A 13,890-nucleotide genomic window follows, 5' to 3' on the forward strand; every position below is an offset into this window, starting at 1 on the left:
TAAATAAATAAAATGTTCATTACAGTCTCTGGTTGCCTTGGGTCCAAGGAGTTTTGCAGCTGAGAAGCTTTTCCAGGTCCCTCTTTCTCAATGGCTGTGAATGCTGGAGCAATCCACAACCCCGGTCCAAATGGCCTATGTTTGAAGATACAGGGTCTTCCTCTGGTGCCAAAAGAACTGATTTGAAGGCGCTTGAGACTTCCCAATGTCGTTCAGGTTGGTCTGAACATGAAGCATAAGTCTCAAGGGTAAGAACCTCAGAATTGGTGCTGAGAGGTAACTTTATCAGGGGCTTTTAGAGCCAAGTCTCTTACTTACATCCATCTGGTAGAAAATCTGATGGTGGAATGAAAAAGGGAAGCACTCCCCTCCTCCAGAACGAGGTGGAGCCAAACAATTAAGCTGAAAAGGCAATTCAACTGGTACAAACAACACTGATTGACAGCTATAAATAACCAATCAATCCAACTATACATAAGCAGGGTAAAAAGGCAGGATTAAGTTTAAATCTTGCAACTAACAGTTCTACACATAGGTGGCACCACTCGTGCTGTCACACTGAGCAATTGGCAGAATGTTACTACAGAGTATTGGTTATGATTTTGGTACCAAGCTTTCTGTGAGATAATGAACACAATGTTTTTGCAGCCATACAGCTCATTGAAGTCCACCTTCCCCAGCTGGCAACACGTTTGTCATAAGTTCATTGGTAATTAGGTAAAGGTAAATAAAGTTTTCCCCTGATATTAAATCTATTTGTGTCCGACTATGGGTGGTGGTGCTCATCTCCATTTCTAAGCTGAAGAACCAACATCGTCCATAGATACCTCCAAGGTCATGTGGCCAGCATAACTGCATAGAGTGCCGTTACCTTCCTGCAGAAACGATACCTATTGATCTATTCACATTTGCATGTTTTTGAATTGCTAGGTTGGCAGAAGCTGGGCTTTAACAGCGGGAGCTCACCCCATAGACACCTGTATGGTCATGTGGTTAACATAACTGCATGGAGTGTTGTTACTTTCCTGCAGAAATGATACCTACTTATCTATTCCCATTTGCATGTTTTCAAACTGCTAGATTGGCAGAAGCTGGGCCTAACAGCGGGAGCTCACCCCATAGACACCTCTATGGTCATGTGATTAACATAACTGCATGGAGTGCCGTTACTTTCCTGCAGAAACGATACCTATTGATCTATTCACATTTTCATGTTTTCGAACTGCTAGGTTGGCAGAAGCTGGGCCTAACAGCGGGAGCTCACCCCATAGACACCTCCAAGGTCATGTGGTTAACATAACTGCATGGAGTGTCGTTACTTTCCTGCAGAAACGATACCTATTTATCTATTCACATTTGCATGTTTTCGAACTGCTAGGTTGGCAGAAGCTGGGTCTAACAGCGGGAGCTCACCCCATAGACACCTCTATGGTATTGTGGTTGACATAACTGCATGGAGTGCCGTTACTTTCCTGCAGAAGTAGTACCTATTGATCTATTCACATTTGCATGTTTTCGAACTGCTAGGTTGGCAGAAGCTGGGCCTAACAGCGGGAGCTCACCCCATAGACACCTCTATGGTCATGTGGTTAACATAACTGCATGGAGTGCCGTTGCTTTCCTGCAGAAACAATACCTATTGATCTATTCACATTTGCATGTTTTTGAACTGCTAGGTTGGCAGAAGCTGGGCCTAACAGCAGGAGCTCACCCCATAGACACCTCTATGGTCATGTGGTTAATATAACTGCATGGAGTGCTGTTAGTTTCCTGCAGAAACGATACCTATTGATCTATTCACCTTTCATGTTTTCGAACTGCTAGGTTGGCAAAAGCTGGGCCTAACAGCGGGAGCTCACCCCATAGACACTTTTAGGGTCATGTAGTTAACATAACTGCATGGAGTGCCGTTACTTTCCTGCAGAAACGATACCTATTTATCTATTCACATTTGCATGTTTTTGAATTGCTAGGTTGGCAGAAGCTGGGCCTAACAGTGGGAGCTCACCCCATAGACACCTCTATGATCATGTGGTTAACATAACTGCATAGAGTGCCGTTACTTTCATGCAGAAACGATACTTATTAATCTATTCACATTGGCATGTTTTCGAACTGCTAGGTTGGCAGAAGCTGGGCCGAACAGTGGGAGCTCACCCCATAGACACCTCTATGATCATGTGGTTAACATAACTGCATAGAGTGCCGTTACTTTCATGCAGAAACGATACCTATTGATCTATTTACATTTGCATGTTTTCGAACTGCATAGAGTGCCGTTACCTTCCTGCTGAAACAATACGTATTGATCTATTCACATTTTCGAACTGCAAATGTTGGCAGAAGCTGGGCCTAACAGAGGGAGCTCACCCCATAGACACCTCCAAGGTCATGTGGTTAACATAACTGCATGGAGTGCCGTTACTTTCCTGCAGAAACGATACCTATTTATCTATTCACATTTGCATGTTTTCGAACTGCTAGGTTGGCAGAAGCTGGGTCTAACAGCGTTAGCTCACCCCATAGATACCTCTATGGCATTGTGGTTAACATAACTGCATGGAGTGCCGTTACTTTCCTGCAGAAACGATACCTATTGATCTATTCACATTTGCATGCTTTCGAACTGCTAGGTTGGCAGAAGCTGGGCCTAACAGCGGGAGCTCACCCATGGACATCTCCAATGTCATGTGGTTGCTAGGTTGGCAGAAGCTGGGCCTAACAGCGGGAGCTCACCCCACTTCCCAGATTCAAACCGCCAACCTTTTGGTCAGCAAGTTCAGTAGCTCAGCGGTTTAACCCGCTGCACCACTACAGGGCCCTCATTAGTAGTTATTAACTTATGTTTTCCTCTTTTGTTGCAGTTTGGAATTGGCATCGACTGGATCCGTGCGGATACTGCGATGGAGGAGAGGAATAATTTTTCTGCTCTCAACTCGCTGACCGAGTATCACGCCGTCAAGGCTGACAAGAACAATCACAGCAGCAACGGACAAACGCACAGAGAGAGCAATGGGGCCATGCAGCTGAAGAAGGAGATCTCCCTTCTGAACGGGATCAGCCTCATAGTCGGAAACATGATTGGTTCGGGGATCTTTGTCTCCCCCAAAGGGGTCCTTTTTTATAGCACTTCCTATGGATTGTCGCTGGTGATCTGGGCCATTGGGGGCATTTTCTCCGTCTTCGGTGCTCTCTGCTATGCCGAACTGGGAACCACGATCACCAAATCCGGAGCCAGCTACGCCTACATCTTGGAGGCTTTTGGGAGCTTCATTGCCTTTATTCGCCTGTGGACCTCGCTCCTGATCATTGAGCCAACCAGCCAAGCCATTATCGCAATAACGTTCGCCAACTACATTGTGCAGCCGGTCTTCCCTTCCTGCCAGCCGCCTTACGCTGCGTGCCGCCTCATTGCAGCCGCTTGTATATGTGAGTATTTTAGGAAAAAAGTGTTCATGAACATGTGTTCGGCTTGAAATAGATCTGAAGCATTTGATGAAATTGGGATTCCAGACAGGGAAGCCTTTGGCAACGCATAATGAAGTGTCTTTTCAAAATATGAAGTCAACAAGATGAATTTACTACAACTGCTCTCGAGCCAGGCATTGTCCCCCATTCTGTATCTTTGCATTTCATTTTTTCTGCCAAAGTGGAGTGACAAATGCAAGATACTCCACTTTGGCAGGAAAAACAAAATGCAAAGATATAGAATGGGAGATGATGCCTGGCTCGAGAGCAGTACGTAATTGGTTAAATGGATGAACCCAGAGGGTGCTCATCAATGCTTCCTCTTCATCTTGGAAAGAAGTGACAAGTGGAGTGCCGCAGGGTTCCGTCCTGGGCCCGGTCCTGTTCAGGATCTTTACTAATGACTTAGATGAAGGGCTAGAAGGCATGATCATCAAGTTTGCAGACGACACCAAATTGGGAGGGATAGCCAATAGTCCAGAGGACAGGAGCAGAATTCAAAACGATCTTGACAGATTAGAGAGATGGGCCAAAACTAACAAAATGAAGTTCAACAGTGACAAATGCAAGATACTCCACTTTGGCAGAAAAAATGAAATGCAAAGATACAGAATGGGTGACGCCTGGCTCGAGAGCAGTACGTGTGAAAAAGATCTTGGAGTCCTCGTGGACAACAAGTTAAACATGAGCCAACAGTGTGATGTGGCGGCAAAAAAAGCCAATGGGATTTTGGCCTGCATCAATAGGAGCATAGTGTCTAGATCTAAGGAAGTAATGCTACCCCTCTATTCTGCTTTGGTTAGACCACATCTGGAATACTGTGTCCAATTCTGGGCACCACAATTCAAGAGAGATATTGACAAGCTGGAATGTGTCCAGAGGAGGGCGACTAAAATGATCAAGGGTCTGGAGAACAAGCCCTATGAGGAGCGGCTTAGGGAACTGGGCATGTTTAGCCTGAAGAAGAGAAGGCTGAGAGGAGATATGATGGGAGCCATGTATAAATATGTGAGAGGAAGCCACAGGGAGGAGGGAGCAAGCTTGTTTTCTGCTTCCCTGGAGACTAGGACGTGGAACAATGGCTTCAAACCACAAGAGAGGAGATTCCATCTGAACATTAGGAAGAACTTCCTGACTGTGAGAGCCGTTCAGCAGTGGAACTCTCTGCCCCGGAGTGTGGTGGAGGCTCCTTCTTTGGAAGCTTTTAAGCAGAGGCTGGATGGCCATCTGTCAGGGGTGATTTGAATGCAATATTCCTGCTTCTTGGCAGAATGGGGTTGGACTGGATGGCCCATGAGGTCGCTTCCAACTCTTTGATTCTATGATTCTACGTTCTCCTTGTGGAGATTCACTTTTCAGTAGGCAATTTCTGACTACTGCAGCCTCAGTATTCATACAATCATAGAATCATAGAATCAAAGAGTTGGAAGAGACCTCATGGGCCATCCAGTCCAACCTCCTGCCAAGAAGCAGGAATATTGCATTCAAATCACCCCTGACAGATGGCCATCCAGCCTCTGCTTAAAAGCTTCCAAAGAAGGAGCCTCCACCACACTCCGGGGCAGAGAGTTCCACTGCTGAACGGCTCTCACAGTCAGGAAGTTCTTCCTCATGTTCAGATGGAATCTCCTCTCTTGTAGTTTGAAGCCATTGTTCCGCGTCCTAGTCTCCAGGGAAGCAGAAAACAAGCTTGCTCCCTCCTCCCTGTGGCTTCCTCTCACATATTTATACATGGCTATCATATCCCCTCCCAGCCTTCTCTTCTTCAGGCTAAACATGCCCAGCTCCTTAAGCCGCTCCTCATAGGGCTTGTTCTCCAGACCTTTTATCATTTTAGTCGCTCTCCTCTGGACACATTCCAGCTTGTCAATATCTCTCTTGAATTGTGGTGCCCAGAACTGGACACAATATTCCAGATGTGGTCTAACCAAAACAGAATAGAGGGGTAGCATTACTTCCCTCGATCTAGACACTATGCTCCTATTGATGCAGGCCAAAATCCCATTGGCTTTTTTTGCCGCCACATCACATTGTTGGCTCATGTTTAACTTGTTGTCCACGAGGACTCCAAGATCTTGGAGTTTCTATATAGATTGTTTCTATCTATATAAATAAAAATGTAATGTTCGTTTGGGGGGGTTATTTTTATTTATTATTTATTTATTAACTTTATTTGTACCCCGCTACCATCTCCCCAAGGGACTTGGTGCAGCTTACATGAGGCCAAGCCCAAACACAACAATACAAGCAATAAAACAACAATGCAAGCAATTAAAAACATAGACAATAAAATATACAACATTATCAAAATCAACACATAATTAAAAACAGAGGGGAGGCCAGATGTAAAGTTAAAATTGGAGATATGCTGGGACATGAACGGAAGATGATACTGGTGTTTATGGAAGGGCATACGAGCAGACTTAAAAAAAATGTAAAGTGCTTTGGAGGACAAAGTGCTATGGGATCATTATTCCGGGAAGAACCACGTCTCCAAGTTCCTCCTGAAGACTGACAAGGTTAGAGCCTGTCTGATGTCTTTAGGGAGTGAGTTCCAAAGTCGAGGGGCCACCACCGAAAAAGTCTCTCGTCCCCACCAACCACGCCTGTGATGCTGGTGAGATCAAGAGCAGGGCCTTGCCGGATGATCAAAGAGATCGTGTGGGTTTGTATACAGAGATGCGGTCACACAGGTAGGCGGGTACCAAACCGTTCAGGGCTTAGTAGGTAAGAACCTGCACCTTGAATTGGGTCCGGTAGAATCATAGAATCATAGAATCAAAGAGTTGGAAGAGACCTCATGGGCCATCCAGTCCAACCCCCTGCCAAGAAGCAGGAATATTGCATTCAAATCACCCCTGACAGATGGCCATCCAGCCTCTGCTTAAAAGCCTCCAAAGAAGGAGCCTCCAACACACTCCAGGGCAGAGAGTTCCACTGCTGAACGGCTCTCACAGTCAGGAAGTTCTTTCTCATGTTCAGATGGAATCTCCTCTCTTGTAGTTTGAAGCCATTGTTCCATTGCGTCCTAGTCTCCAGGGAAGCAGAAAACAAGCTTGCTCCCTCCTCCCTGTGGCTTCCTCTCACATATTTATACATGGCTATCATATCCCCTCTCAGCCTTCCCTTCTTCCGGCTAAACATGCCCAGCTCCTTAAGCCGCTCCTCATAGGGCTTGTTCTCCAGACCTTTTATCATTTTAGTCGCTCTCCTCTGGACACATTCCAGCTTGTCAATATCTCTCTTGAATTGTGGTGCCCAGAATTGGACACAATATTCCAGATGTGGTCTAACCAGAGCAGAATAGAGGGGTAGCATGACTTCCCTAGATCTAGACACTATGCTCCTATTGATGCAGGCCAAAATCCCATTGGCTTTTTTTGCCGCCACATCACACTGTTGGCTCATGTTTAACTTGTTGTCCACGAGGACTCCAAGATCTTTTTCACACGTACTGCTCTCGAGCCAGGCATCCCCCATTCTGTATCTTTGCATTTCGTTTTTCCTGCCGGTAGATGAAAGGCAGCCAGTGGAGCTCCTTAAACAGGAGGGTTGACCTCTCTCTGTAAGGAGCCCCAGTTAACAACCTGGCTGCCGCTCGTTGGATCATCTGAAATTTCCGGGTCGTTTTCAAGGGCAGCCCCACATAAAGTGCATTGCAGTAATCCAGTCTAGCGGTGACTAAGGCGTGGACCACCTTGGCCAGATCCACCTTCCCGAGGTACGGTCGCAGTTGGCGCATGAGTCTTAATTGTGCAAAGGCCCTCCCGGCCACCACTGACGCCTGAGCCTCAAACGTAAGTGAAGAATCCAGGAGGACCCCCAGACTGCGGACCTGTGACTTCAGGGGGAGTGCAACCCTGTCTAGCACAGGTGGCCAACCTATACCCCGGTCTCAAAACTCAAAAACCACTGGACGAATTGGCACCAAATTTGGACACAAGACACCGATCGGGCCAACAAGTGACCATTACTCATAAAAACACTGAGAAACACAGCAGAAGGGACTTAAAAAGCCAAAGAAAAACCCATAATACATCACAACGCATGCACAAAACCACATATATAAACACAAACACACATATATACACACATATATGCATATACACACACAAAACACATGCACAGAAAGGGGGAAGGAAGGAGAGAAGGAAGGAAAGAGAGAAGGAGGGGGAGAAAGAGGGAAAGAAGGAGGGAAGAAGGAAAGAAAGGTAGATAAGGAAGGAAGAAGAGAAGGAAATAAAAAGTGAAAGAGGGAAGGAAGGAGAGAAGGAGGGGGAGAAAGAGGCGAAGAAGGAAAGAAAGAAAGGTAGAGAAGGAAGGAAGAAGTGAAGGAAATAAAAAGTGAAAGAGGGAAGGAAGGGGAGAAGGAGGGGGAGAAAAAAGCAAAGAAGGAAAGAAAGAAAGGTAGAGAAGGAAGGAAGGAGAGAAGGAAATAAAAAGTGAAAGAGGGAAGGAAGGAGAGAAGGAACGAAAGAGAGAAAGAGGGAGGGAAGGAAGGAAGGAAAGAGGGAAGGAAGGATGGAACCAAAGAGCAAAGGAAGCGAGAAAAGAAACAGGTAGAGAAGGAAAAAAGAAGGGAAAGAAAAAGAGGGAGGGAAGGAAGGAGAGATAGAGGGAAGGAAGGTTGGCCACAGCAATGCGTGGCGGGTACAGCTAGTCTATATAAATAGAAATGTAATGTTCGTTTGTGGGATTAACATAACTCAAAAACCACTGGACAAATTGACACCAAATTTGGACACAAGACACCCATCAGGCCAACAAGTGACCATTACTCATAAAAACACTGAATAACACAACAGAAGACACTAAAACAGCCCAAAAAACCAAAAAAATACATTACAACACATACGGAAAACCACATATATACACATATAAACAAATATATACACATATAAAACGTATACACAGACAGCAACACATGGCAGGGAATGGCTAGTATATAATAAAAGTAAAGGTTTTCTCTTGATATAAAGTCTAGTTGTGTCCTACTCTGTGGGGTGGTGCTCATCTTCATTTCTAAGCCAAAGAGCCAGCGTTGCCCATAGTCACCTCCTAGGTCATGTGGCCAGCATGACTGCATGGAGTGCCGTTACCTACCCGCAGAAGCGGTATCTATTGATCTACTCACATTTGCATGTTTTCAAACTGCTAGGTTGGCAGAAGCCGGGGCTAACAGCGGGAGCTCACCCTGCTCCCTGGATTTGATCTGGCAACCTTTCAGTTACCAAGTTCAGTAGCTCAGCTGAACCCACTGTGCCACCGCAGGCTCTTACTTAACAAGAAATGGGGAGGACTGAGGCCCTTCTACACTGCCATATAATCCAGATGATCAAAGCAAATAATCCACATTATGTGCTTTGAACTTGATTATATGAGTCTACATTGCCTTAGAATACAGTTCAAAGCAGATAATCTAGATTTTATATGGCAGCATAGAAGAGGTTCTAGGCTTGCCCTGCATGTAGGAATGTGCCAAAATATTAATTGCCATAGATGTTATAGGTATTTTGATTTTTGCTATATAAGTTACTAGCTGTCCCCTGCCATGCATTGCTGTGGCCCAGTCTGGTGATCTGGAAAATAAAGTAATGAGAAAGTGTTGGTTTCTAATATATGTAATTTCTTTATGCTTGTGGGTAAACTGTATTTGATTACATTTTCTTGCCCTGGTGAAGGGAGTTGGACTGGATGGCCTCAAGTATTTTCTATTGGTCATAGGGGTTCTGTGTGAGAAGTTTGTCCCAATTCTATCGTTCATGCGGTTCAGAATGCTCTTTGATTGTAGGTGAACTATAAATCCCAGTAACTACAACTCCCAAATGTCAAGGTCTATTTCCTCCAAGCTCCATGGTCCTAGTTGGGCATATGGAATATTTGTGCCAAGTTTGGTCCAGATCCATCATTGTTTGAGTCCACAGTGCTCTCTGGATGTAGGTGAACTACAACTCCCAAAACTCAAGGTCAATGCACACCAAGCCCTTCCACTATTTTCTCTTGGTCATGGGAATTCTGTGTGCCAAGTATGATTCAATTCCATCATTGGTGGAGTTCAGAATGGTCTTTGATTATAGGTGAACTGTGAATCCCAGTGACTACAACTCCCAAATGTCAAGGTCTATTTTCCCCAAACCCCACTAGTGTTTACATTTGGATATATTAAGAATTTGTGCCAAGTTTTGTCCAGATCCATCATTGTTTGAGTCCACAGTGCTCTCTGGATGTAGGTAAACTACAACTTCCAAACTCAAGGTCAATGCCCACCAAACCCTTCTAGTATTTTCGGTTGGTCAGGGGAGTCCTGTGTGCCACGTTTGGTTCATTTCTATAGTTGGTGGAGTTTAGAATGGTCTTTGATTGTAGGTGAACTATAAATCCCAGCAACTACAACTCCAAAATGACAAAATCATAATATTTTGAGTGATGGTCACTCCTTGTGTTGTGAGATGTTTTGTTGCCAAATTTGGTGTGATTTCGTTCATTGGTTCTTTTGTTTTTAAGGTACTCATTACGGACAGAGCATATATATATATATATAGAAGTTGCACTCCGAAAAGATATATCTATCTATCTATCTATCTATCTATCTATCTATCTATCTTTTCGGAGTGCAACTTCTGGAGCCAGGCAGGACAAAGCAGCTCTGGATGCAAAGCTGCATAACAGCTGATAGTTCAATCGAAGCCTGTTGTGCTGCAGAGGAGAGATTTCATCATATTCTTGTTTACTGTGCAGTTTCAAGTTCTCTGGCTTGTCATAAGATACTCCCTTAGTGTCTTGTGTGTCCTATCAAATGGCCATGGCTTAAAGGCAGGCGGTATTTTAAGCAGCTCTCTCGGAAATGTTACCCTCGACCTCTTGTTTTGTCCGAGTCTATGGCTTTGTTTCCCAAGCTTTGAAAGGTGACTATTTCAACTATGCCCAGAACAAAGACACACACACACATCCTAATATTGTCCTCTTTTTTTGCTTCTCTTTATCTTCTCCCAGGTCTCCTAACGTTTATAAACTGTGCCTACGTGAAATGGGGAACGAGGGTGCAAGACGCCTTCACTTACGCCAAAGTCCTCGCCCTTATTGTCATCATCGTCAGCGGAGTTGTTAGACTATGCCAGGGTAAGACTGAGAGCTGAACGTATTTGGAGATCACAGTATTCCCTCGCTACTTTGTGGTTCATTTTTTGCGGACTTGCTGTTTCGCGGGTTTTTGCCTCCCGGTTTATGAATGGTTGACATTGCCCAGAGTGGCGTGGTAATCCCGCCTCCTGGCAGCGATGAAGTGTGGAAGGGGGTTTCGCCCTCCCCCTTGGGAGAGAGGCAGCCAATCAAGAGAAATTGCAAAACAACCCAGAAGGGGACTCAGAGTGGCTTACAAGATATATATACATACAATATATTATATTATAGTAGTAACCTACGGATGTGAGAACTGGACCTTAGGGAAGGCTGAGCGAAGGAAGATCGATGCTTTTGAACTGTGGTGTTGGAGGAAAGTTCTGAGAGTGCCTTGGACGGCGAGAAGATCCAACCAGTCCATCCTCCAGGAAATAAAGCCCGACTGCTCATTGGAGGGAAGGAGACTAGAGACAAAGTTGAAGTCCTTTGGCCACATCATGAGGAGACAGCAAAGCCTGGAGAAGACAATGATGCTGGGAAAAGTGGAAGGCAAAAGGAAGAGGGGCCGACCAAAAGCAAGATGGATGGATGGCATCCTTGAAGTGACTGGACTGACCTTGAAGGAGCTGGGGGTGGTGACGGCCGATAGGGAGCTCTGGCGTGGACTGGTCCATGAGGTCACGAAGAGTCGGAGACGACTGAACGAATGAACAACAACAATATATTATATTATTAGCATAGTACAATATCAGTATAATATATTACTATATTGTACTATACCATTATATTGTAATATTATTAGTAATATTACATGTAATATAAAATATATAATTATAATATTCTATGATTATTATTAGTATTATATTGTATTACATTATAATATTATAAATATATGTATATACAATATATTATATTACATTACATTATATTATATTATTAGCAAACACAGAAGACAAGGTGGAACTGTGTACAACCTTGGCCTTGAGCTTCCAGTTCTCCTCTTTCTCCTGTGATGTGATTATTAGGGCTGGGCGGTTTCGTTCGTTAATTTCGTATTCGTTATTAATTCGTTATTTTTTGATAATGAAGCGATATTGAACCATTCAGGAGGAACTAAAAATCGAAACGAATTTTTAAAATTTATTTCGTAATTGTTTCGTTATTGTTTCGTTATTATTTCCGTATGTCTGGTGCTAGTTTTAGGGTTGTTGTTTGTTTTATCAGTGATAAAAAAATAAATTATCACACCAACAGTCAACAACAGAGGGAGAGGGAAGCTTCAGAAGTTCCCCCTGTCCCATTTGGAGGGTTTTTTAGCATATTGCGCAATCGCGTCCGCCATTAACGAATCGATTCGTTATTGTTTCGAAATTGTTTCATAATTTCCGAAATTTTGTAAATATCGAACTTTTTTAAAGAAAAATTTCGGAATTCTTTTTAAAACGAAACGCAAAAACCCCCTAAAAACGAAACGAGTTTAGAAACAATTTTTTCCGTGGTTGCCCAGCCCTAGTGATTATCTATAAAACCACAGCCCACGAATTGCTTCCAAACTAATTCTCAGGAATCAAACCTAGGTGTTTCTACATTGTGTTTCTGTTGGAAGGGAAAAGAAGACGTCCTCAAACGTTTGGCCTTGAGCATACTTACATTTGCAAAGATAGTATATCAAATCATAGGAACTTAACTTAAAAGAATTTAAGGTACAGTAGTTAAGCATCAAAAAACCAAGATTACGGCAACAAGAAGGATTGACAACTGGGAAACAGAGGGAGAAAACTTGGAGGCAGAGACAGAGTTTGTATTTCTAGGTGCAAAGATGTGTGTAGACACAGACTGCAGCCAGGAAACGAAGAGACGCTTACTTCTTGGGAGGAGAGCAATGACTAATCTCGACAAAATAGTGAAGAGTGGAGACATCACACTGGCAACAAAGATCCACATAGTCAAAGCAATGATATTCCCTGTAGTCACCTACGGATGTGAGAGCTGGACCATAGGGAAGGCTGAGCAAAGGAAGAGAGATGCTTTTGAACTGTGGTGTTGGAGGAAAGTTCTGAGAGTGCCTTGGACTGCCAGAAGATCCAACCAGTCCATACTTCAGGAAATAAAGCCTGACTGCTCATTGGAGGGAAGGATAGTAGAGCCCAGATGAAGTCCTTTGGCTACATCATGAGAAGAAAGGGAAGCTTGGAGAAGACAATGATGCTGTGGAAAATGGAAGGAAAAAGGAGAGGGGCCAACCAAGGGCAAGATGGAGGGATGGTATCCTTGAAGTGACTGGATTCAAGGATGGATAGTATCCTTGAAGTGACGACCGACAGAGAGCTCTGGCGTGGACTGGTCCATGAAGTCATGAAGAATCGGAAACGACTGAACAACAACAAAGTTAACTAAAGGTTCCCAAATAGTTTCCCCATTCAAGCAATAACTAGATCGAACCAGTTCAGTTGTTCCTCCTGTGTCCTGTGACTAAGCCTTGGGAACATTCAGTCGCTTGTTGTTTGCACAGTTAATAATCTTGCTTTGTATTTCAGTTATGCAGTTCAACAAAGGGATTATTTACCATGAGCCTGTGAAAATTATTACCTTAAACGTACACTTCTGATATTTTGCCGGTTTCTGGAGAGAGAGAGAGAAACCCTCCAGAAACTGTATGTTTTAAGATGGCTTTGTTTTTATCCTTCACTGCTGTATAATTGTACTTCGACCGGCGCACTTTGGACTCACTTGAACTTATTTTCTACACTTCGGGGTTGCTCAAAGGCATTACAATCCAACATATATTTTTGTAGTGGAGGAGACTCATATAAATGTGCTCAAAGGCATTACAATCCAACATATTTTTCCACAAAAAATTATGTTGGATTGTAATGCCTTTGAGCACATTTATATGGGTCTCTTCCACTACAAAAGAGAAACTCACCCATAAAGGAACGGGGTCATAAATATAGACCTTCATACAGGTGAGAAAATATACTCTGGGGACACAGGAGTATGCTTCTTCCATTTGGGCAACATGTGAGTTCATAGAATCATAGAGTTGGAAGAGACCTCATGGGCCATGCAGTCCAACCCCCTGCCAAGAAGCAGGAATATTGCATTTAAAGTACCCCCCACAGATGGCCATCCAGCCTCTGTTAAAAAGCTTCCAAAGAAGGAGCCTCTATCACACTCTGGGAGAGAGAGTTCCACTGCTGAATGGCTCTCACAGTCAGGAAGTTCTTCCTCATGTTCAGATGGAATCTCCTCTCTTGTAGTTTGAAGCCATTGTTCCACATCCTAGTCTCCAGGGCAGCAGAA

At 44.0% G+C, this 13,890-nt stretch overlaps 1 protein-coding gene across 1 annotated transcript in view; it reads left to right on the forward strand.

The window, feature by feature from the left end:
• SLC7A6 (solute carrier family 7 member 6) overlaps nucleotides 1–13,890 on the forward strand; it is a 71,349-nt gene that overhangs the window by 24,472 nt on the left and 32,987 nt on the right. Inside the window, exons 2-3 of the mRNA XM_060787870.2 lie at nucleotides 2,865–3,429; nucleotides 10,462–10,587. Of these exons, the coding sequence (XP_060643853.1) occupies nucleotides 2,904–3,429; nucleotides 10,462–10,587 (652 nt within the window). The 5' untranslated portion in view covers nucleotides 2,865–2,903. The remainder of the gene's footprint in view (nucleotides 1–2,864; nucleotides 3,430–10,461; nucleotides 10,588–13,890) is intronic.

Source organism: Anolis sagrei, chromosome 8 (assembly GCF_037176765.1).
Source record: "Anolis sagrei isolate rAnoSag1 chromosome 8, rAnoSag1.mat, whole genome shotgun sequence".
NCBI classification, from domain to species: Eukaryota; Metazoa; Chordata; class Lepidosauria; order Squamata; family Dactyloidae; genus Anolis; species Anolis sagrei.